Source organism: Pseudophryne corroboree, chromosome 3, assembly GCF_028390025.1.
Source record: "Pseudophryne corroboree isolate aPseCor3 chromosome 3, aPseCor3.hap2, whole genome shotgun sequence".
NCBI classification, from domain to species: domain Eukaryota; kingdom Metazoa; phylum Chordata; class Amphibia; order Anura; family Myobatrachidae; genus Pseudophryne; species Pseudophryne corroboree.
The window spans coordinates 173,485,051-173,511,299 of NC_086446.1; the positions used below are offsets into that span (position 1 = coordinate 173,485,051).

At 40.0% G+C, this 26,249-nt stretch overlaps 1 protein-coding gene across 1 annotated transcript in view; it reads right to left on the reverse strand.

The window, feature by feature from the left end:
- The window catches only part of CXCL12 (C-X-C motif chemokine ligand 12), a 100,974-nt gene that overhangs the window by 57,786 nt on the left and 16,939 nt on the right, over positions 1–26,249 (reverse strand). The window contains exons 2-3 of the mRNA XM_063958607.1: positions 19,316–19,433; positions 17,996–18,082 (exon numbers count right to left, since the gene is read on the reverse strand). Coding sequence (XP_063814677.1) covers positions 17,996–18,082; positions 19,316–19,433 — 205 coding nt within the window. The remainder of the gene's footprint in view (positions 1–17,995; positions 18,083–19,315; positions 19,434–26,249) is intronic.

A 26,249-nucleotide genomic window follows, 5' to 3' on the forward strand; every position in this document is an offset into this window, starting at 1 on the left:
CCTGGCCACTCTTCCATAAAGCCCAGCTCTATGGGGTGTATGGCTTATTGTGGTCACATGCGCAGATACACCAGTCTCTGCTATGGAACTCTGCAGCTCCTTCAGGGTTACCTTTGGTCTCTGTGCTGCCGCTCTGATTAATGCCCTTCTTGCTGGGCTGTGAGTTTTGGTGTCTGGTCCTCTCTTGGCAGGTTTGTTGTGGTACCATGTTCTTTCCATTTGAAGATGATGGATTTGATGGTGCTCTGGGGGATCATCAAAGATTTGAATATTTTTTTTATAACCCAACCCTGACTTGTACTTCTCAACAACTCTGTCCCTGACTTGTTTGGAGAGCTCCTGTGTCTTCATGGTGTGATGCCTCTTGCTTAGTGCTGTTGCATCCTCTGGGGTCATTCAGAAAAGGTGTGTTTACACTGACTGATCATGTGACACTTAGATTGCACACAGGTGGACTTCATTTCACTAATTATGTGACTATTGAAGGTAATTGGTTGCACCAGAACTTTTGAGGGGATTCATAGCAAAGGGGATAAATACATATGCACATGCCAATTTTCACATTTTTATTAATAAAAATTATTTTTTATATAATTTTTTCTCATTTCACTTTACCAACTTAAACTATTTTGTGCATATCCATCACATAAAATTCAGATTAAAAATTAAATAAAATTATAGGTTGTAATGTAACAAAATAGGTCAAAAGCCAAGGGGGATGAATACAAGGCACTGTATATTCACAAAAGCATAAGAGAGCACTTACCAGACTTCATCACTTTGGAGCAATAGATGTATTACTCACATCAATACGTTGCAAGACAGAGTCAACATTTTGAGTCTCACATGACCCTTTGTCAAGACCAAGAGAACTTGTCTTCAAGTTATAGGCACCAAGCACGGAGAATGGTGTGCCAAAATGGAGATGTTCCTGGATGTTCTGTTCCCGGATGCACCAATTTAGTGGTACATAGAGATATGCAGCAAAGTTGGTGACTTACCACATGCTTCTGGAAGGAATTCAGCTCTTAATACTGTTAGCAGGCTGCATGGTGGAGTTGCAACTAGATAAGCAAAACAGAGCACATTGGCTAATCATCCTTATATTATATATAATTACCTTTCAAACTCCAGACAGTGGAGACCAGGAGAGAGGAACTACCCATAGAGGACTAACAAGAATTTTTTGGGACCACACTTCCCCCAGTCACTGCAAGTTGGGTATGAATCCCACTAATAATCTGAGATTTCAAATTGAAGTCAAAGCATAGAGTTCCTCATAATTAGTGAAGCCTATATACTCCATACTTTGGACAAACGAAGGCTCTCAGACAACAAGTACCATCCATAAAATTGAGAGGTTAATTGTAGAGGCCTTTACACTATCTGAAGTCCTACCTCCATAATCTCGAACACCCCTGATGAAGTTATTGATGATGAAACGTGTTGGATGACATGCAATTTGGAAATGGATTGACCTAAGGAATTATATTGCAAAAATCAATTCCAGATAGGGAAACTCGCATCTCAAACATATTGTTTTATTGTGGAAAAAGGTTTAAAAACATTTTAAGAAATTGTATATTTTAAATTTTACTGGTTGTACACAATGAACAGGATGTAAAGTACAGAATTGCTTTCTCTACCATTAATCTAAAGACATTATCTCAAAGGTGTAATATCTAAAACGTTCTTAAATATAAAAGATGAGACGCCCTCTAAGTAACTTTTATATATATATATAGATATATATTGCATATATTATCTTAATTAAGAATTTTTACTTATATTTGTGCTAGAGTATATGAAGGTCATTTGATGAAGGAATATCCATTGAAGATTACCTTCATTTTCCTCTAACTCTTAAGTGTAATTGTGCTTACCCGGTGGTAATTATTATTGTGGATATATTTACAGTAAATTTAGTTAAGCTTCATGTCAGTCCCAACCCAATACCAATGATATAAGCTAAAAAGAAAGGAGGGGGAAATAATGAATTATGGTAATAGAGGACGAAGCGGATAGGGACCATTTACATGAATTGTTTCCAAAGTTCACAACTGTAAAGGATCTATAAGAACTTGGACTGTACATTAGTATTGAGATAAGCATACTATGTTTTTATTTTATGTATTTTTTTTGTATGAGGCTCTTATGCTATCTGTGCTCTTGACCAGTAGGGATAGAACTTTACAGGTCCATATGTTAAACAGATCATTTTACATATTGTTCTTATTTTGCCCTTTTATTTCACTGGAATTCTGCATTTAAGCGCACTAACATTCTACACCATTAGGGTGCCTTCACTTTTTATTAATAGTTTACAGATGTAGCACATGCCAAACAGGTTCATCAAAGCAAGGCTGTCACCTCAAGAGGATGTTACTGTATTGTTTAAATATTCCTTTGCCAAACTTTCAACTGGAACCTGTTTAACCTAATTTATGGATTCTTTCAGTCATGAGTGTGAAGGGACATGTGGAAATTTGGTGTTGTCTGGAGCTTTTCATTACATTGGTATTTAAGGTGATTCTCTGTTAAGGAGAGATGTATCAAGCACTGGATAGAGATAAAGTTGAGAATCAACTTCTGTCATTTCAAAGACTGCGCTATATTAATGAGAGACGATTTCTCTCTCACTCCATAGCTTGATACATCTCCTTTTAAAAGTGCAATAGGAAGTTGCTAAGTGGGTTGTTTTAAAATTATAGCAAGACTTGATGATGGTAATTTTGGTACAGTGGAAATGTCAGTAAGGAACTTCTATAAACCCATACACTTCCACTTTTCTCCCCCTTTTATATAATTTTACTACTTTCGCTCCAAGAAAATAAAATGTATATTCACAGATTATAGTCACACCAGTGTAGGGACTTGGTTCAGATCAATACTCCTCGGGGGATCCAGACTGGGTTTTGGTTTGGTTCAGATCCACATTCATATCTCTAGTTATAATGGCAGAATAATTCATGACATTTTTGACAGCATTTACCACTATGTAACATGCCTCTGGTGTGTCTATGTAGCCATTAAAAGAAATAGCATTTAAATGGCTTTGTAAGCTTGTTTTTACAGGTGATTAAAATGTACCCAGTACCTTCTCAGTCAAAATGCTGAAAAAGTAATGCCAATTTTTCCGTGTGAGAATAAAAGTCTGTTTAATGAAGTTACCTGTTAAAGGATAATTCCACCCAAGAAGACTGAAATCACCCAAATGTCACGTAACTTGCATACGGTCCAGGATCTCCAGTGAGACCACATATCCTGGGCTCACCTGTCATTTCTCCTATCCGTGCATCCACATGCAGCATGTTGCTGGTGGACCATTGCTCATATTGACCTAGCTATTTTGGGAAAATAAGTACTGTAACCTTTGGTAACCAGGTTTAATTTACTGTAAATTAGTCCACGGCACCCACTGTCAGTTCAAAGTGAAAATAGAATACCTAACAATTAGGTGAATTATTGATTAAAGTATATTCAAATAGTCTAATAGTTGTATTGGTTAAAAAAGTAAACAAAATGAATAGATCAAGTTCAATAGTTCCTCCTTAGAACACCCAATTAATATATAGACAAGTCCAAAAGAAAACATTGCTGTTTGAAGTAAAAAGGTAAATTGATGGATCAACATATTACACAATTATATAGCTAGTTTGTTGGAAAAAGACAACTTAAGTCTTTCCAAAATTCTAATTGTAATTTGTAACGATCTAGAAAAAAAGAAAAACATTATGGGAACATGTGCTAAAGGGGCATAACAAGGGGGGGGGGAACAATTTGTATCTGAATCTAAATATATTGAACTGAGAAATTCTCTGGAGCAAAAACTCAGATAATGTCATATACTATTCTAGCTCAAGGTGTCATTAATAAGAAATATATCCAATTCATGTGTAAAATCTGTGTGAAATTGCCACCAACTAATGCCACAGTTTAATCATTCTGATGCTAAAAACTTGTTACTTCTGATCACTCTTCCTTTGATTCTTCATATAAAAAAGTATTTAGGGAAATCTTTTCATTGACCTTTCCTAAATGTATACATGTTAATACAGATCACATCTAAGCCATATTTTTTCCAAATGTAAGCAAACCTAATTTACTAACATATTCCATTGTCTTTGCTAATGAGACTGCCTCCCTCACAGCCCTATGGGTTTCAACTACTGTATGCCCTTCTTACATTAAGGTACCCAAAAAGTTGTAGTCGTGCATTTTTCATTTTTCTTATGTATCCTAGGATTTTATTCCCCTAATATTCATAAATTCTTTTCCACGTTAGTTTTCCCCAATTGCATTTTATTTACGGCTAGATATTAAGGGGCTGATTGTAAGTCAGAGGGACTCATTATGTATCTACTGACCCTTACGACTGCAGAGGCCAGTGGGTGTAGCCACTGATGTTTCCATGTAGACAATGTTCAGAAATGTACAAATTGTGCAATTAATACCAGCAATGATACACTATTATACACTATTAAACAATTAATCATAATTAAACAATTATGCCTGTTAAGTGCCATAATTTTGCTATTGTGTAGCAGGGACAAATACAGGCTGACGGTGGTGACAAACCTGACACAAATATTGTATTTGACTCTGTGTATGTGCAGAAATAAACAATTTGCATGTTGCCCTTTTTTGGTAATTTAAGCCAATCGCAAGTTATGGCTGATCGAAATCTGATCAGCACTAAATCTCTTTTCTTGCAGTTGCAAGGGGTTACCATATGGCATCTGAAAAGATAACCACAAATATTTGTTTTAATCTTCTGTTATTTTTTGTGTATAAATGTATTAGACAGTCTTTCCACAAACTAAGATCTTCCATAGCCCGGAGTAGCTCATTTGAGCTTTCTCAATTTTCTCCAGCACATCATCTGTATAGTCATTTGATATGCAAGTGCCCAATTTTCAAATTGATGTTGTAAGAAGAAGGAATCTTATGTGCACTCTATTACAGTACACTACATGATTTAGTGTCACAAGCAAACTAAAGTAGTATTCAGTCCAACTGCTACATCATTTAAAAACAAATGAAACATTATTGGCCCAGTGACATACTCGGACTATAGAGTAGTTATCAATCACATACAAACTTGATAGCGATTACAAGGGGTATCCCAAGTTCTGTCAGCTAGGGGGAGATTTTTCAATGCTTGGAGAGAGATAAAGTAGAGGCAGATAAAGTGCCAACCAATCATCTTCTGTCATTTTTCAAACACAGCTTGTAAAATGAAAGGAAAACGCTGATTGGTTAATACTTTATCTCTCTCCGCTTTATCTCTCCAAGCTTTGATAAATCTCCCCCTAGTTTTCTATTCATTGTTACTCTCATTTAAATAATAAATACCATTTCCCATATAAACAAAAATAACCAATTATTTAAATCTGTAAACTATAAGTTTGAATGACTGGACTAATAGATTCTGATCTGTCTAAATATGTGTAATCCATCATTAAAGCACGTTAATGAAAATAGTGATTTACATTTACAGCAGATTCCAGCTTGACAGATACCTGAAACAGCTGACTCTTTTATTCCTGAAGGCTTTCTACTGCCGCTCTTATGGTGTGTATTATTCCTGTAGTGAATCTCTCATCATCTTTTGGTGAGAGGCGACCAAAACCAAATGAGCAGTTATATGTCCCTGCTGAAAGAACTGTATTTGGAAATGAAGATCAGTCCATGCTTCTTCTTGGCGAGGTTCCTGTCCCTGGTGTAAGTCCAGCTACATTCCTCTTGGCTGACAGTATAGACAAGGTCAAGAGTTGCTGGAAATCTTTTACTTACTGAATCAGCACAGATAATAAAACAAGGATTTTCAAGTTCAAAAATGCATTGTCATCGAGAAGTAAATGAAACTAATGATGATACCATATTGAAGAATTGCGGACTGCAGACTTGCTGTAAACTGATGCCATAATGAAGAATTATTTACTACAAATATCTCCATCTTCCACATGTCACAATGAGCTAAACAGTTAACATCTTCAACATTCTCAAATATAAAATGGTCCGTTTACATAAAAACAAACAATAAAGGGATTAAGATGAGTTGGTAAGTGATAAGCAATATAAAGGCTCATTTAGAGTTTGATGTGTTTGCTTTTATAGCACAGTCATTAAATGTTGCAAAAAGCACATTCTGAGGAAAATTTACTAAAGCTCAATTTTACATGTTTTAATCGATCTAAAATGATGTTGTGTTTCAGGGGCTAGAGTGCACATTTACTAACACACAATTTTTTATATTGATTTTAAATGTTAGTAAATGTGCATTTTAGCCCCTGAAGCACAACATCAATTTAGAACAATTAGGGTCAATTTCAAATTGATTAAAATGTAGTAAATGTACCCCGTGTCTCAGGTTGCGTTGGATGCAAACTCTATTCACCCTTCTTTTATCATGCATGTGCACCAACAAGTCTTAAGGGCCCCATACACTAGAACGATATATCTGAGGCAGAAGTCGGAGGCGATTTCCCTTGAACTCTCCCGGGAGCTTTCCGGGAGTGGTTCCATACGATTTTGTACATTTTGCATGCGATATATCGTATGCGATTCCAGCCATGCCTGCGGGAACCAACATATCATGAGTGCAGCAATAACGATCTAGGAGAGCCGATCCGACCCTCACGGGAATGCGCATCGGATCGGAAACACATCCAAAATGCCCTATTTCACTCGATATATCGGCCCAAATGCCCGAAATTGGATGAAATTGGGCATCATCGTTCTAGTGTATGGGGCCCTTTACATATACATAGCCACTGGCGTGCGCAGCACATTTTATTAGGGGGTGCACCGTCGGAGGGGTGTGTCTAGCCCGCCTTTTGGGCGTGTCTAGCACCATCTATTGATGGTCAACGCATATAAAATATCCACCTTTGTACCAATCCTAATAAAGCAGATACATTGTCAGATGCTGTGGTGTGCACCAAACACCCCTGATGGCACTCGCTGCAATTACACTGCTCCTCCACAGCCTGGTCTGGCTCCCCCTCTCTTTCCCCTGCAAGCTGCAGCAGCTTACTTACAAGTCAGTAACTAAACTGACACTGACAGTCACAGACCAGTTACTGCTGCTGATGGAAAAACGAGTGACCTTTCAGTGCTGCTGCCGGCCGTCTGCCAGTATTGAATTTGTCTTCCTAAGAGGAACGCTGGCTGCATGCTGCTCCTCATCAGTGGCTGGCGTTGGCATAGCATAGAAGGAGAGAGGTGGGCGTGTGATGGGTGGGCGTGCGAGCAGCATGACGTAATCACGTCACATCACACTGTTTTTGTACATGGAGGTGGAGCTGGGAATCTGAAAGCCGGTGGCAGTGGCACCCTTGATTAACCCAGGCGTCCGGTCAGTAATGCAGTCCTGCAGGGTGCAGCGCAGAGGGGACAGTAATCAGCCTGCTCGGCGATCCCTGCATCAGGCATGTGAGATCGGGGTGCCAGACATTAGGGGGTGCCTGTGCGCACCAGGCACCCCCCCTGCGCACACCTATGTACATAGCCATACCAAATTGTGCAATCTTACACTCATGATGCCCGGCACTAAGGGTTATGGGACAGGAGGTTGAAAGGAGCATGTAAACACAAAGTACAGTAAATGCAAAATGCATATATGCTACTCCTATATTGTGTTGCAAACTATTTGCATTATTGCAGTGAGATTATCAGTTTGCTACTATAAAGCATAGTCTTAGTGCGTCTTTTAAAGAGGAAAATTATGAATGTGTGTATTGATTTGAACGTTTATTTCGTATTTGAATTCAGCTTTATTACTTGTTAAATAAAAACACTGCAGATGTACACTGTTGTATGTGAATTGTGAACTGTAATTCTAGCACTTACTATCATCACTTTCTTACATGCAATTCAAATGAAGCAATAATATGTGCACCCACCTAGGTACTTTAGAAGCACATAAAGATGTAGATTAAGGGGCAGATTCAGCTAGCTGCAGTGTATAGAGCAGGCATGTCCAAACTGCGGCCCTCCAGTTGTTGTGAAACTACATATCCCAGCATGCCCTGACACAGTTTTGCTGTCAGAGAATGCTAAAGCTGTGTCAGGGCATGCTGGGATGTGTAGTTTCTCAACAGCTGGAGGGCCACAGTTTGGACATGCCTGGTATAGAGGTTCAAAAGGTGCATTTAACACAGATTTTTTTTCCTCACGGTTCCTGAGGTTGTAAGGAAAAAATCACATTAAGCTTACTCTCTGGGTCTTAACGCACAGGGTAGCAACACCTATTTGAATAGCTCATGGCAGAGCAATTAGCCGCAGGCTTTCCCCATGGTTAATTGAAACTGGCCCTAAGAATAACATGATGCTCAAGACACTGTTCATCATTATCATTATCAACCTGATTATGCTGAATAGATGGTGTTTTCTATTAAAGAAAAATAAATGAGAAAGAAATAATGTATTTTTATTTAAAAACTTTATTTAAAACCACAAAGGTCCATCCTGATGAGTAAGTCTTTACTGTACTTCATGTTCCAAACACCTAACCTCCTCCATTCTGCATATGCAAAGAAGCAGAAGGAATAAGCAAATATGCTAATAGGGGTATGCTTTTTGTTGCACATGTGGAGTACAAAAAAAAGTGTATTTACATCTAAAAAAATGTGGTGCATGTGTCTAACTCTAAATTAACGCTTATAGTGCCCGTAACAGTAATTTGTTTGTTAGACTGTTTGTACATAGATGTGCATTAGGCAGTAATGGATTTCTATTCATTACAATAAACCTGAAGAATGGGGATAAGTCAGCAATACAGCACTGAGTGGTGGCACTCTCCCAATACCTTGCCAGCCAGCCAGAAAGGAGATTTTGGTATTTATGCTAAGCAGGTGTACAGTCCCTTTGAGGTCTACTGTAGAAGCCAATTTAAAAGCACCCATAAGTCACTGAGATGTTATTTGACCTTCAGTAAAATTTTTACATTTCATGTGGGCAGAAAATATTTCACATAGACATATTTGAGCGGAATCTCTCACAAGCCAGAAAGTGCAGAGAACCAGTTTGTTGTGCACTTGTACCTATCTGTAGGATGTCTGCATAAATTGAGCAAGTCCCTATTGCACGTTCTCATGTTCCTCTATGCAGATGATTGGCATAATAATTAAGATTTGTGCTTTATCATTGGCTATAAAGGTACATGGGGCTACCTTTACTTCAGGTGTCATAGGTTTATATTTTAGTTTTTATTTATATGAATTCATGCTTTTGTATTGATTTGGAATCACCAAGATGACAGTAGTCACCTCACTGAAAGTACTGACTGAGGCTGAATTACTATCACTAGCTAAGGTAGTATACAATTTTATTGCATATAACTTAAAGACTGGGAAATTTCAACACCTAAAAATATTTACACCCTTTGTGCTTTGATATTATTTAGACTATATTGTACCTCAGAGCTGATCTTGTGTTTGCATACTGGCATAAAATCAGTTGCAGTTTTCCGAAACCGTGAATGGAACTCCAAGAAGTTCCACACACTAAGATGACAAATCATATGAATGTACAACTCACAACTGCAACATGTGTATCACCAATGCAGGAAGATATGGCTTTTGTGGCAAAACTCTGAATTTTTCCAGTTCATAAATGACTCTAGTGTGTTAGTTTAATAAATGGTGTTTGAACTGATAAACATGTTGAGACCATTCCCAACTCAAAGAAATGAATTATTTGTATTATATTTGAAGGTTTCTAATTACTGTATAAATGCCACTGGACAGGAAAGTCCAAGTTCTATATGGGCAGGGCCATACTGTATATATAAATCCATGTTCATTATACAGATCCTATGAAAATGATTTTACAAAAGAGTGTATTGAGGTTCTCTCGGCCATAACAATAGAATAACAGTGCTACAGAATATGAGCAAATTTTTTTCTGGATCTTATTACATTTACTCTCAACACAGATATCATCAGTGACGTGCGGTTATGTGAAGCAGGTGAGGCAGTGCCTTTCCTGTCATACTCCAGTATACTCCATCCAGAAATTTGTCTATAAAAATTATATGAAAAATACAAAAAATATTATATTTTATTTGTATTAGTCTAATCATTGTTATAGTCAAAACTCTGGAGTAAAAAGACCATGACAGGTGAGGCAGTCCCTCACCTACCTACCTTTTCCAAACATCTCTGTTCAAAACTCACCAAATTTCCAGCAGTATATACTGCTGCCCTTGTGTATAATGTCCACATGCACCATTGGGCTTATATATTGTGTGTAAAATAAATCTGGCTCTAGTACTAGCCAGTGCCTCCTCAGCCATTTACCTCACCACAAGCCAATGGATAGCCACATGAAAGTGTCTAACAGCTACCACTGTGCACCTCAATAATGTAGAAAGAAAGGCATCTATTTACTAAGCCTTGGATGGAGATAAAGTGGATGAAGATAAAATACCAGCCAATCAGTGTATAACTGCCACATCACAGGCTGAGTTTGAAAAATGACAGTTAGGAGCTGATTGGCTGATAATTTATCTCTGTCCACTTTATCTCCATAAAAAGGCTTAGTAAATAGACCCCTAAGTCACTTTGCAAGCTGAAGTGTAGAATTGTATTGTTTCCTAGTATGCATTAAGTATCGGTTTGTAAGAGATTCTGGGGCAGATTTATTAAGCCTGTTGAAGTGATAAAGTGGAAGGTGATAACGCACCAGCCAATCAGCTTCAAACTTACATGTTACAGGCTGGGTTTGAAAAATGACAGTTAGGAGCTGACTGGCTGGTCCTTTATCAGCTTCCACTTTATCACTTCACTGAGCTTAATAAATCTGCCCCTCTGTTTGAGTTCTGCATTACTTTTGCTCTCAGAGTATACTGCCCCGTGTAGACATTATTATTATTATTATTATTATTATTATTATTAATAATACTAATAATAATAATAATATATTTTTACATGCCCGATTTCTTTGGAGGTAGGTGGTAGCTACTAGTTACTGGAAAAAATATCTAAGTATTCAAGCATTGTGTTTGGCTGTTATAGACACAGTATTTTAGTATAATTCATGTAAATTATACTTATTTTTTTTTTTAAATTATCAAATTGGACATTGTGTTGTATAGCTTTTCTGTTCATAAAAACATTTGAAAGAAACAAGTTTCCTCAACAACATGGTGGTAAAATCAAATGCATTCTGCTTTTTCTACTGAGTTGTTTCCTAAACATTTCAGGGGTACAGTAAATAATATGGGCAAAAAATTATGAAAGCATTCATAATTTATTGCCCCTATTATTATTATTATTATTATTTGTTTGTCTAGCACTGGCCTTGGAAGTATGAATGACTTTGTACAAAGAGATAGTGAAATCTTCTACAGTGAATTCTAACATGTTATTGGATGGTATTGAATTAGGAAATATACCAGTCTATAAGTATGGCTTTATCATACTTTAGGGGAGATTCAAATGTGTGAAAAGTCGGTTGGGTGTCTGTTTTTTCCTGTCTATTAGCTTCTTTACATGATTTCAAAAAATAAAAATAATAAGGATAAGTTCTTTTTCATTAACATGTCTCTTTAACAGAATTTTGTGTGATGAAAACATGATGTAAACTACTTATTTATTAGTTGAGCTCATAGCAGATTATTGTGTAAATTAGTAAAGCTCTTGTGTTATAGAAAAGGGTAGAGAATGAGTAGAAATCTGCAGAAGACAGAAACAAGATTAACTCTGATGGAAGGAAGGGAATTTTGGGGTTAAAAAGACAGACACACTTTAGAAAGCATGAGGCAAGATTAAAAATAAAAAAATGCATTTTATTGCTGTCACATAATATAAAAAAAGGAATAATGTGCGATTTTTCATTTTCATACAAATATAAAAATATATAACATATTATATAACATTGGATTAATACTCTGGTTAAAAAGATTATATCTATTTACAAAAGAAGAATATTTCATTAACCCATTCACTGCATTAGCCAGCAGTTACAGGGCTAAAGCATGTCTTTCGCGATATTCGGGTATTATATGCTACATATAATGGATTCCTTCAATAAAATACATTTGCTGTCATGTTGTTTGGACTGTATTTCCCCAACCATCTATTACAGTGTGAAATCTCCTGCCCACTTTGAACTGTAAAAAAAACAAAAAAAACTTTGAGGGTTTTTTTTGAGTGTTGAGCTTACAGAAATATATGGAATCACTTTGTTGTATACAGTACTGGCCCGCATACAAATAGCTGATGGATCTCTTGTTCCAATCATACTAATTGCTGGTGGAAGTTTACAAAACATTTCAGTTTTTGGTTTACATGAAATTACATTCTTTCCATATTAAATCCAGAACATGCACAGATTTACCCGCCCATTGTTCATGTATAGCTCCTAACCTCACACACACATTCTGCCTATAGGAACAGACACTATAGCTCCTAATCTACATCTACAGATGGATTAAGCTATTTTATTTCACAATCATTTGTTTATGAAGTCCTACAGTAGTTTGTAAATTTGGCATCCTCAAGAAATCTGGCACCTTTCAAGGGGAAATTAATCAAACATTCTTAAAGAGGACAATTGAAGTGTTGCCCATAGCAACCAATCAGATTGATATCTACAATGTGATTGGGTGCTATAGCCAATACTTGCCTCTTTAGAAGTTTTGATAAATCACCCCCGTTTCATCTAAACCATTCTGCTTCTTCTTTAAAAGGGTTTAAATCTATGTGAAGTGGTTGCCAATTTGGAGTATACCTCTTATTTCCATACAAACCATGTTTGATTGAACCATGTATTAAAAAAATCACTTTCAATTCTTATGCTAAAACAATGTCTCACTTTCCCAGCTGAAGCTGAGATCCAAACATGAACTTTGATGGCCTTGAATAATGCTTATTTTAATTGACAGGTACATTCTAATTGTTGCTTTTTTCGCAGCTGCCCAGACACAGCAAAATTATTTCTAGTTTGAATTCCTTATTTAGCCTCATAAAAAAAAAAACATGGAGTAATAACTTTATATTTGTACCATAGGGAGATATTTTACACATTTTTGTTACAATCAGGTCCAATAGTTGGTAGAAAGCTTGATAGACGTGAACTAATTGCTAAAGATATATATATAGATATATATATATAGATATTTATATTATAGGCAGCTAACACAGTGGTGTAAAGCTATAACAGTAACTTGCAAAGGTAGGCAAGTTCATGATAGTTAAAAATATCACCCTGAATGATACATTTAAAAATAAATGTATTGATAGAAGCAACAGAAAAGGCGTATGGCTGCACTTATAATTCTGTATAGTTACTAAACATCTGGCTATTCATCATGGATGATCAGTTTGTTGTTCAGAGTCTATCCCCTTTGCTGCCAGTAAGGTAACCGCACATTACTTGGTAATTAACATGTTAAGGGGTTTCAATCACTCTTTGGTTCCTGGCAGTCTAACCTCAAATGCACCTCTGGGGCATTTAATTTATACCCCTGTTTCAGGGCTGGTATATTTAATTAAAGCAAGGCTCTTCACACGGGAGCACACATATCTTGTAGCAAGGTCAGGGGGCAGTTGAAAGATGAAAAGCAGCCCATGCACAAAGTATCTCACTACAAGGGAAGAGGGGGGTCTAATACCAAATAGCTCCTCCAGATTTATTTATATGGGGAGGTGGGAAGGTAAGGGAGTAATCAGGTTATGTAGCAGCCAAGGGACAATAACCAGATGTTCTTACATTCATTACAAGTAACCTTTTCCTAGGGTTGCTCAATTAAGCAAAGTGTTACAATGCATAACCCTTGCCAGTTGCCATACTGGAGATGCAGGTGGCGTTTGCAGATCTACTTCAAGCTAGTAGACAAGTGTCATTCGATTCGTATGTGAACCTGAACTACTGTAAGCTTGTCTGGAGGCCCATGTACCAAATTATAAATACAGCTGCGGCAAGTGGGGGCAGGTATACAGTTACTTAGACTAACATTTAGAGTAGCATTTTAGATGAATGATTAGTTTTAAGATAAAGTAAAAGTACCAAGTTAAATTAGCCCAAATGACCGTCCATCATTGTGGTCCTATAGTTTTATATGCACTGTGCATGGATACTGTACCTCTTTTTTCTACTGATATCCTGACTGTATCTTTAACCAATCTGCATGATTTAGATATGCTGACACTACCACTACACGATGGTATATCAGCAAAGCACGGCTGTGCAAGATGATGACAGCATTAGCTTAGCATCAGATGCAATCTCGCAGTTGACAAGTCCATTAAAAAGTTTTTAAAACTAAGATCTCCTGTGACCTACATGCTCTACAAAGTATTAGTAAGTTGCTTAGTTTTGACAGTGGATATTACTTATTTGCTGGTCATGCACAGTTGCATCCAGGTGCTTAGCCCAACTGCCAGGCTGCCAGATCTCTTCAACTTTAGCCATACATGTGCATACACCAGGGCCATAACTAGGGGTGTGCAAGTGGTGCAACCACACAGAGCGCAGGGCTCTGTGGGCTTCACACTCAGCCCTTGCTTCTGGCTAGCAGGCAGCCAGAATCCCTGCAAGAGTGCCACTCAGAGCGTCCTTTGGGTGGTCTAGAGTCCTGATATGGCACTGGTATACACATCTGTGGCCTAATCTAAAGGAAGGTACACACTAGGCGATGTGCCCGGTGAGCGACATCGCCTAGTGTTTCCCCTCCCGGGCCGGGTCACCTGATGGCGGACATGCACACTGTGCGATATCACTAATGAAATTGCACAGTGACATGGTGCTGCGGCCTACCAGAAGATGCAGCTTTGGACAATGAGTCCAAATTCAGCTGCATGCACAGCCGAGACTCAGGGTCGTTAACAACCCAATGGCCCGTGCATTGCTCTGCAGCGGCATACACACTGGGCGATATAGTAAACTATATCGCTTAGGAGGGGGAAAGTGAGCGATATAGTTCACTATATCGCTAAGTGTGTACCCACCTTAAGAAGTCCAGCTACTGACCAGTAGCAATAATGGTTGATGCCTACATACACACACACACACACACACACACACACACACACATACACACACACACACACACACACACACTTATATACACATGTTATGAGGCTATTTTTCTTATTCTACATACCTGTTAGATCCCAATCAGTTAATCAATCAATCAATTAATCTATTTAGGTCAATTTGTGGCTACTCGGGTCTAAGCCAGCAGCATACTTCGGGCTACAGATGGAGAAATTGCCCATAGAAATTAACAAGATTATATTTTACAGAATGTACTAGATAAATGGGGATGTGTTTAATTTGCAACCAGTCGGGATCCTGGCGGTCAGGATACCTACGCTGGAATCCCGCCAGTGGACAATGCTGCCAGCCGGAATCCCGGCACACCAGAGCTATTCCCACTTGTGGGTGTCCACAACACCCATTGAATGGGAATAGATCTTGTGGCAAATGCATCAAGCCACCTGGCCCGCAGCGTGGCGAGCGCAAGGGGACTCTTAGCACTTGCCCCACTGCGGGCATTCTGACGGACGGATGCTGCTGTCTGGATATTGACAGCCGGCATCCCGCCCACAGGTAAAACATACTGAATATGATTGTATGTATATATACTATAGTATGTTACTGCATTACTGTGTTTCCCAAAACATAGGGTGCAGCTGCTAGTCATACAGACAGGCAGAAGCAGGTACTGTTTGTCTTATATTCACAGTAAACTGAACATTGGAGTAGAAGAATTAAAATGTTCCTCTGGAAAGTCAGAAGGTCACAAGCAGAGATTTGTGCTGTGTGATCCAACCGCTCTCAAACCAATCTTAAAAATGTGTCAGTGACAAACAGAAATGTTCCACAGATGATGTCAATATAGCATGGCCAATGTCACATTTCCATCCTTTTAAGTGGAAGATGTATATTGCAGATGATCGAAGTGATATGCCTACAATCTCATCACTGTATACAATAATGTGCAGCATGCTGTTAGCCGGTGTTTGTATCTGTATTAAATTTGTTCTCCAAACGTGACGTTCAATAAATAAATTGTAGCATGTGTGGTCATGGATGAAAATCCCACACAAATGTATGTTCTACTTTTTCCTAGATGAGAGGTAAACATACATAGAAAGTTATTTCTGAGAATTAACTGCAGCTGTATAAATCCTGCACAAGCTGGAAGAGATGTAATGTATAGGATGGGTTTTGGTTAATTTAAGAAGTTAAAGAAAAATGATGCGATAACAGACATGTCATAAGGGACAATGGTGTCACGTTAAACATTCTCATTACTAAAGGCGTCCCTTTCTGTTTATAGTGGACTCGGATGACTACAAAGCGATGACTTGTCTGCATGTGTTTTTATTATGGCACTTGCCTGTTAGATTTAAGCATAAAAACAAAACCAATGTTTTGATGCAGGTTAAAAAAATATTCTCAAACCCCAAGAGGCAGCTGTAAAGGTCTTTGTGCGGTCTGGGGAGAGCGGGGCCAGATGCTGACTGAGTTTCTGTGAACCTCAAAATAAAACTTAAAGGCAGCTGGGAAATCTCATACAGGGAAAAAAAACGCAGTATTGTCCTTTTCTTTTTCTGAAACTCTTAGGAAAAGAATAATCATAATGACTGATAAGGACATTAAGGAAAATATAAGAAGAGGTGGTAAGTGCCAAATGTGCTATAACCCGCACTATTTGACACTATGAACTTCCGTATATATGAAAGCAGATAACATAGAGAAAATCACTTTACTCAATGTTATCTACAAACATCTAACTATTTTGCAATCACCATACTATTGTATGGTGATGGAAAATCATTCGGATGCTATTAAAAAACGATTTTTCAAATAATGTCAGGATTACCTGCTGGTATGCAGGTACATACCTGCGGCGGTTTCTGTGGGGTTCGGATGTGCGTAGGACCTTACGATGTTTGCGAGATCTGTGCTTTTGCAGCGGGGCTGGCCATGAGGCAAGATGAAGAACATCAGTACTAGGCTGATGCGCTGTGAGTCTTGCACAGATCATCAGAGGGAGCAGTTTTCTCTCCCCCACTCTGGCGGATGAGATGTTTGATACATTTCGGCATTACTGATTCCTGCCACGCTACTATAGTACATCTCCCCATTGTGTCTTTTCAACCCCTTTAGCAGTGAATGACCTGAAATAACTGGGGTAGAAGCTTAGTAAATGTTCTTTTCTTTCTTTCTTTTTTTTAGAATTATTTCACATGAAGAATGAAGACACTCACTGACAAAATTTTGCCCACATTTCCGCCGTTGTTTCAACAGATTTCAACAGGAAATGGAACTAGCGAAGATAATAGTGCCTTGTATGTTCTTAATGGAATATGAAAATAGGACTGAGATGGTTTAAGTCATTAGACTTACAGTAAACTGCTCGGTAATGTAGATATAATTATAATGTAGGTAATTTTCTTATTAATACCTCTGTATGAAAATAGTGGCCTTTGCCTATATTGTAAGAAAGTAGTAACCCGGGGTTCTCTAAAACATTAATACATCACTAAGTGCACATCATGCCCCACCCTCCATTATTCACATTTCATTAAGCAAGAAAAGTTATATTAAATGAAATAATATATATATTGTATATATTTATAGAGAGAGAGAGAATCAAGCACGATAATTAGTTCAATGGAGGCAATATGCTTGAAAGACAGTTATCGTGTATGATAATGTCTAGCCCCCTACTGTGATAACAGAGCTCACAGTGCTAATGGCTGAACCTTGCAACATGAAGACGCTAAATCATTTTACGTGTATTCATTTTTCTTTTTTTGTGTTTTGCGGCTCCGCTAGGTACTGCTCATTGGGCTATCCCGGCATCGGGAAGGATACCCACTCAGTCTCTGGGTACCATGTGGGTTCTTACAAGGCTCAGCATGAGATACATTACAAGTTTCCAGAGTGGAGGCATATGGGTGCCTGTGGAGGTCATATCTTAACACATTTCATGCCGGGAGTAGAAGCTGCACATCTGCGGATGCCTGCTTACTTGTTCATAGCTTTCTCAAGGTACTCCTGGATCCATTTAGTCTTGGGGTCCAAGCAAACCTGTCTCCCATTGTGCTTAAGACGAGCCCTGTGAAGGATCAGGGAATAACAAGATAAGAAGAAGCGCTACAGGTTGGGAGAAAACAGCAAGTAGGCAGAAGAAAAGTTTGTGAAAAGAAAGACTTTGCAACAACCAATATAATGGTTCTACCATACAACTGCTTATTGGGAAATCATGGTTATGAAATCATTTCATCGTATGCAAGGAAGAACAAGTGTAGAATTTTGACAAATTTTAATAAATACAGATAGCAATATTTATTTGTGCTCAACTACTTGATTACTTTTATATAAGGATAACAATTATTGATTACAGTATGCAGCCAATGATAAGGTCAAAAAACTCTGTAAAGAAGTGGCTATAATGCATGCAAAGCACAACATCATGCAATTTACTGAGTGGAGGGAAATGTTTTATTTGCTTACTGCTAGTGGGTATAGGCCCAACACAATCACCAAGACAAAATCTATGGAGGCCATTTATGAAACACAAAGCAGAAGTTTGGGCATTCTGAGGGTTTTGAAGATTTGCAGACTTGTAACAAAATTAGTTGTTGCTGTGCATGGAGAGATGATGATGATGATGATGATGATGATGATGATAACGATGATGATGATGACGATGATGATTAAGCTAAATGGCCAGAGAGCTTGTAATTTAAGGGCATTCCTTGTTGCTCTGAGAGACGCACACCCATATCCACTCGAATCAATCTATAATGTTTCATACAAATGATTTGGTGTCTGCAGCATTGGGAAAGTATTACCTTGTGGTAACAAATGCATAGTTTTTGACATTTGAACATTTGAATTATCTATGAAACCTGAAGATGCTATGGGTCATATATTACAGGAGAATTCAATCTCTGGACTATGTTTTACCAAATCCACACTAGTGATCTCTGGTATTCAGGCCTCCTAGACTTTGAATTTATAATGCAAGTAGGACTCAGGGTTTCAGGATGCAGCTGATTAGACAAGCTGTAATAATTTTCTGGAAACTGTTCTTTTATAAACAAACACCACCACACAGGACCATAAAAATGCTTTGAAAGATCACACAAGTGATATTAGAGTGTTACTGAGCTGTAAGAGTGATAACGAAATAGATAAGTTGGTAATACACATTATTATTATTATTATGATTATTATTATTATTATTATTATTATTATTATTATTAGAATTATTATCAGTATTACCTATTTATACAGCACCAAAAACTAAGCATTTTTTTAAATTGTTGGATATCTTTGTACTTACACAACCTGCAGAGAGCAGTTGGTGGTGGAAAGGATCTTCAGGTGCTTGATGTTGCTCTTGGCAACGTTGCTTTCATAGTATCTGCAGGGACATCGGTAAGTCAGGCTGACTGGTTTCTCTGTGGGATGAAATGACAAACATTGAGACTGAGACCCCTGTGTTGAGCACAGCCATTGCAGAACAATTAGCGATCACTGCATGCTTTACAGCACTGTATTGGAAACATTGCATGGTTTTCTTGGCTACCAATCAGTACAGGATTGGATTTAGTTTCAGCGTTGTAACTGAACAACTTCAAGTTGTAAATGCAGATGTGACTTCTGGAGCAAATGTGGTCTATGTGACGCATGCTACCTTTGTAAAGTATTTTTTTTAAATCACTAGCGATAAGTACTGAACAGGAAGGGTCAACAGCAACCTGTTAGCCTATCAAAACTGATATATATTGAAACACCCCAATGATAACACTTGTATTGTCAGCACTAGCAACCACTGGCGGCAGTGTCGGACTGGGGCATGGAGGGCCCACCGGGGGGGATGCAGAGGTAAAGGCCCATGCTTAGGGGTGTGGCCAGCTACCACAGAGGCTTAGCTAACATGGTATGGTCCCCATGATAAATATCTATAGTAAATATTGCTAGTGCATGCATGATAATGTACCAGATTAATAACTGCAATGCACTGTAGATAATATGTATAATGTACAATTCAAGTGCACAGTCGGGACCTGAGCCATAGAGGAGGAGATGGGCCCTCAGGCAGTGGGGCCTACCAGTGGTTTCCCCTGTATCCCTGTGGGCCAGTCCAACCCTGACTGGCGGTATGCTAACAGAATTTCCCCAGTGATGGCTTTCTCTTGCAAATGTTTAAATATAAAAAGTTGGTGATGATAGATTAAACTCATCATCAAAAATGTTTCAGCATTTGAACAAAAGTTTTTCTTTTTTTAAGGTTTTAACAAATTGGGGTTTATTTAGCAAGTCACATTTGACTCGTATCATGTGGAAATTAACATTTCTTAATTATTAAAGTATCACAGCTATGTATGAAGGGTTAACAGAGAAGAGTGAGTTCTACTCAGGGCCGGCGCTACCATTAGGCAGCTTTAGGCCGCTGCCTAGAGCGCCGGCCGCTGGAGGGCGGCCACTACTGTCTCCCTACAACCCACAGGACCATTATTTTAATTATATATATATATATTTTTTGCGTGGTACGGAGGGCAGGGGGGATTGGAGATGCAGAAGCTGCCCGCCCCCTCACCAGCAGCAGCCACCCGCCCCCTCACCAACAGCAGCACCAATCACGCGGTTATGGAGCTGGGGGCAGTAACAAGAGTAGTGCCTCCCCACCAGTAGGAACAGTGCTTACCCAGCGGTTGGCAGTGGCGTAACTATCACAGGTGCAGGGGATGCAGCTGCTATGTGGCCCCGGCTAACTCCATGGCCCGCAGCTCCCCTGCACCCAGTCACACAGAGAACAAGAGAGAGGCTGAGGCTGCTCAGGCACACTGTCCGCGGCAGTACTAGCAGAGAAGGGGAGAGCCGTAGGGAGGGGGCGTGGCCATATGCAAAGCATTGCCTATTCACTGGCCAGATACTGTACCTGATGCTCCTCTGTAGTAGCCGCCGAAGCCCCGCCCACCCGAGGCTCCTGGTGCCCCGCCCCCATTTTGGCTGAAGTCCTCCCATTCACCCTCCAGTAACTGTTGGGAACCCTGGGCAGTGGGCACTAAAATTATGAGAAAAGGGCAGCTGCAGGGGCTGAGCTGCCTACAGGAGTACCAGAAATACCAGGAAGAAAAATGCATGGACACAGGGCAGCTGTCACCATCTGTGAGGTGAACTCTGCATGCATCCTACAGGTCAGTGCAACGCCTGGAGCTGCCTCACACACACACGCTTCACCATAGCCTGACACACAAATGCTGCCCCATAGCCTCACACACACACACGCACACACACACACACACACACACACACACGCTGCCCCATAACCTGACACTCACACGCTGCCCCATAGCCAGACACACACACGCTGCCCCATAGCCTGTGACACACACACACGCTTCACCATAGCCTGACACACACACACTGCCCCATAGCCTGACACAGACACACACTGCCCCATAGCCTGACACACACACACTGCCCCATAGCCTGACACACACACGCTGCCCCATAGCCTGTGACACACACACACGCTGCCCCATAGCCTGACACACACACACGCTTCCCCATAGCCTGACTCACACACGTTGCCCCATAGCCTGACACACACACGCTGCCCCATAGCCTGACACACACACGCTTCCCCATAGCCTCATGTGATAGGTGTGGTCAGATTGTCAGGAGGTGTACAGTATTCAAACCAACAGGATATGGGTCAAAATAACTGAGGTACTAATTGTGAGGGTGATTTAGAGCTGATCGTAGTTGTGATAAATTTAGCACATCTACGATCAGATTCTCAGACATGTGGGGGGACGCCCAGCACAGAGCTAGTCCGCCCCGCATGTCTGGCCCTATCCCCCCACAAGGGTGCAAAAGCATTGCACAGCGGCGATGCTTTTGTACCTGCTGAGTAGCTCCCTGCCAGCTGTGCTGGCATGCAGTTACCCGCCACGGCTGCGTGTGACGTATGGATGGAGGCAGTGTATGGATGGAGGCAGTGTATGTATGTATGTATGTATGTATGTATGTATAGAAGCAGTGTGTGGACGTATATATGTATATATGAATGCGGCAGTGTATGGATGTATGAATGAGGCAGTGTATCTATGTATGTATGATAGAGGCAGTGTGTGTGTGTGTGTGTGTGTGTGTGTGTGTGTGTGTGTGTGTGTGTGTGTATGTATGTATGATAGAGGCAGTGTATGTATGTATGTATGTATGTATGTATGTATAGAAGCAGTGTGTGGACGTATATATGTATGTATGAATGCGGCAGTGTATGGATGTATGAATGAGGCAGTGTATTTATGTATGTATGTATGTATGTATGTATGTATGATAGAGGCAGTGTGTGTATGTATGTATGTATGTATGTATGATAGAGGCAGTGTATGTATGTATGTATGTATGTTTGATAGACGGGGAGTAGTATGAGTTACCGGCGGCCGGGATCCCGATCGCCGGCATACTGACAGCTGGGTGAGCGCTAATGAGCCCCTTGCGGGCTCGCTGCACTCCCCACGCTGCGGGCACGGTGGTGCGCTATGCTATTTATTCTCCCTCCCAAGAGGGAGAATATGTGTCGGCATGCCGGCGGTTGGGATCCTGGCTGGCAGCATACTGAAGACCACCCGAAAGAGGCAGTGTATGGATGTATGGATGTATTTAGAGAGACAGTGGATGCATGTAAGTATGAGAGAGGCAGTGAATGGATGACGTATATATGTATGTATGAGAGAGAGAATGAAATAGAAAGAAATAGGTAGCTGGGTGTGTGCCAGAATCTGGTAAGGGGGTGCCACTGAGTGTACCTGTCAAATAATTAAGGATGTCTTTGAGAGATACATCCTTGTCGAACTCATTGCAGTCAGACAGCTGGGAGATGTATAAGACACCGCCGTACATTGTCTCAAAGCTTCACTTCCTGAGCCAGAAACTAGTACAGTGTTTGTAGTCACCAACTACTGTACCAAGGGTCACAGTGCCAGTAGCTTCCAAATATCCAGAGGCAGAAATGAGCACAGCACGGTACCCGTAATCACCATCCACCCAGCGCCAAGAACGAACATAGTGCCTGTAATCATCAACTACCCAGAATTAGGAACTAACTCAGTACCAGAGCCAGGAGGACCTACACATCCACAACCTGTAGCCATGACGTAGCACAGTCACCAGCTACCCAACATCAGGCACTAGCACATAGAGCCTGACTCAGAGGCACATGCAATATACCGCCTCTGCATTTTCACCTTACTGACTGGGAAAGTGGGTAATTGATGGTGTTGGGGGGCAGTAGGCAGACGTTTTACCTAGGGTACCAAGTAACCTTGCACCGGCCCTGGTTCTACTAGAGTAGGGGGGAGACCTTAATGATGTAATTATCATGCCCCTGCTGGGCGATGATGCAAATTGTGACCACGCACAGGCAAATGCATCATTATACCCTCCCTTACTTGCCCCTACTACCTTCTCTGCAACAGATAACCACCCACAAAGCCCAATAACACTTCTTTTCTAAACTTTCTTCCCAAAATAAATGTCTATCATTAAAATCAATTTTCAATTACCTATTATACATTCTAATAAAAGCAGGCTCTTTGGAGCTATGTGCTCACTTTGGGGGTTATTCAGATTGGATTGCTCCTGCGATCACCTGTGCAGTTTTCCAATAATCTAGAGACTGCGCATGCACAGGACCAGTTCTGCGCAAGTGCAAAATGAGTCCTGCAATCGCATCGCAGTAATGTGAATGACTGTGCCTAATTGAGGTGTTTGAGGGGAGGGGCAGGGGCGGCTGGCGTTTTGACCCCATTTTCCAGGAGACGCAGTTTCCTTAGCCTCGCAAACCATCCTGCAATGGAAAGCCTTAGTAACTTGAGGCTTACTCAGCATGCCGTTGCAGATCTACATCGCAGCCGATGGTCGCACTGTTTGATCCCAGGCTGCGATACAGTGGCAGCGCTGTGACCGCAAATGCAGCTCTTACTGCATGCACCTCCTACTGCATTTGGTACTATGGATTGCATTTGCACAGCTGAATGAGGTCTTTGTCACAAGACAAAAGTAAGATAATTATGTATTGTCCTGTGTGTGGCCAAATGTGTTACATTTAAACATTTGGGAAACACAAATTAGATGTTATACAAGATTCCTAAAATTAGAAAACAAATGTAAAACTAATTATCATCTTGCTTGGTGTTTCTATTAGTGATACAGGTTGAGTATCCCATATCCAAATATTCCGAAATACTGAATATTCCGAAATACGGACTTTTTTGAGTGAGAGTGAGATAGTGAAACCTTTGTTTTCTGATGGCTCAATGTACACAAACTTTGTTTAATACACAAATGTATTAAAAAGATTGTATTAAATGACCTTCAGGCTGTGTGTATAAGGTGTATATGAAACATAAATGAATTGTGTGAATGTACACACACTTTGTTTAATGCACAAAGTTATAAAAAATATTGGCTAAAATGACCTTCAGGCTGTGTGTATAAGGTGTATATGTAACATAAATGCATTCTGTGCTTAGACTTAGGTCCCATCGCCATGATATCTCATTATGGGATGCAATTATTCCAAAATACGGAAAAATCCGATATCCAAAATTCCTCTGGTCCCAAGCATTTTGGATAAGGGATACTCAACCTGTATACATATAACTGTTTTAGATGTTATTGGAAACAGGTTTCTTTACTCGCAAAATTCAATAACAACTTCTAATTTAATAATTTACACTGTACAGCGCCCTTTAGCTGCGCTTACAGCACAGAGAAAAGTCAGCCTACACATAACATTGCTCCTTATCTGTAATGTGTCATAAACATGGATGCAGAGCTTTAGAATAGTGCAGGTGTGGAACACTAGCTAGGGTGAGAAAGGGCACTATATCTGGGATATTTGATTTCAAGAAATGCCGGCAAGATTAGAGGGGGCAGCTTCTTCATTGTTTTTGGATGTGGGGGATAGTACTCAGACAAGATAACGGGACAGATAAGTCAGCACTTAGCTGCATTGTTATTCTAGTTATTATTATCTTATAATGGTTTTATCCTCAGGCTACAAATAAATCTATTCCAGGAGGTGAGGAAGCTAAACCATGCGAGGGAAATGGAAGTTTTAACTACTGAACAAAGGATTAACCCCGTTTTGGTCAGATCGATCTGAAACACAAAGCCTACAGCATATGCTCCCAAAGAATGAAGTACAATTAATTTCAACATAACTGCTTTGAGTAACAATAACAAAGTAATACTGCCATTGTGTCTATTACTGGTTCCAGGTTTTAGACTAAGAATAGGGTAAACTTAAATAGCAATTGCTGTAATTACACCTTGATGGGTTTTTACCTTAATGATGTTGTCTAGAGGTTCAGCTAATAAAAAAATAAAAAAAAGTTTAAATTTTCACACTTACCGGCCTATTTTTCAGTCTGCGGTGATAAGAACTTTACAGAGATAGAAAATCACCTATCACCGCAGGCGCAGTTCTAAATAAAATATCTCCAGAAAAGCTGAAAAATGTTCAGCTGCCTCAGTGGTCCTGAACAGGACTGTTACAGCTTAATTTACTGCTTTGTTTGGTCATGCTTGGAGATATGTTGGCATACATGAGATGGCAATAACAGAGAAAGGATTGTGGTGGCACTTGTACGACACGATTTTTGTTAAATAGGCTTTCACATATGCTTCAATAAGGAAGTTATCACTGGTGGTGATGTCTTGATAGAAAGCAGATGGGATTTTTTGTCCTTAAATAAACAGATCCCTTATTTAGCTAACTTTTTCTTTTAACATTCACTGAACCTAAAATACAAATTGTACTGCATAAACAAAGCTGTTAGTGAGATTCAAAATGATATATATACTGTACATATATTTTGTTTCAGGAGCAGTGGCGGTTCTTGCCACGGGCAAGCAGGACTTTTGCCCGGGGCGCCGCCTTCCGGAGGGTGCTGGCGCCGTCCGGAGGGCGCCGCACCGTGGCAAGATCCGCCACTGCTGCCCGCTGTGTCCCCCGTCCGCCTCCGCTGCCCGCTGCCGTCCCCGTCCTCGGCGCCTCCTGTGAAGGGAACTAGACGCTATGCGTCTAGTTTCTCTTCGTGGAGAGTAACTGCTGAGCGGTGCGCGATGACGTCATCGCGCACCGCACAGCAAAGGTCCTCTCCACGAAGGGAACTAGACGCATAGCGTCTAGTTTCTCTTCGTGGAGAGGACCTTTTGCTGTGCGGTGCGCGATGACGTCATCGCGCACCGCTCAG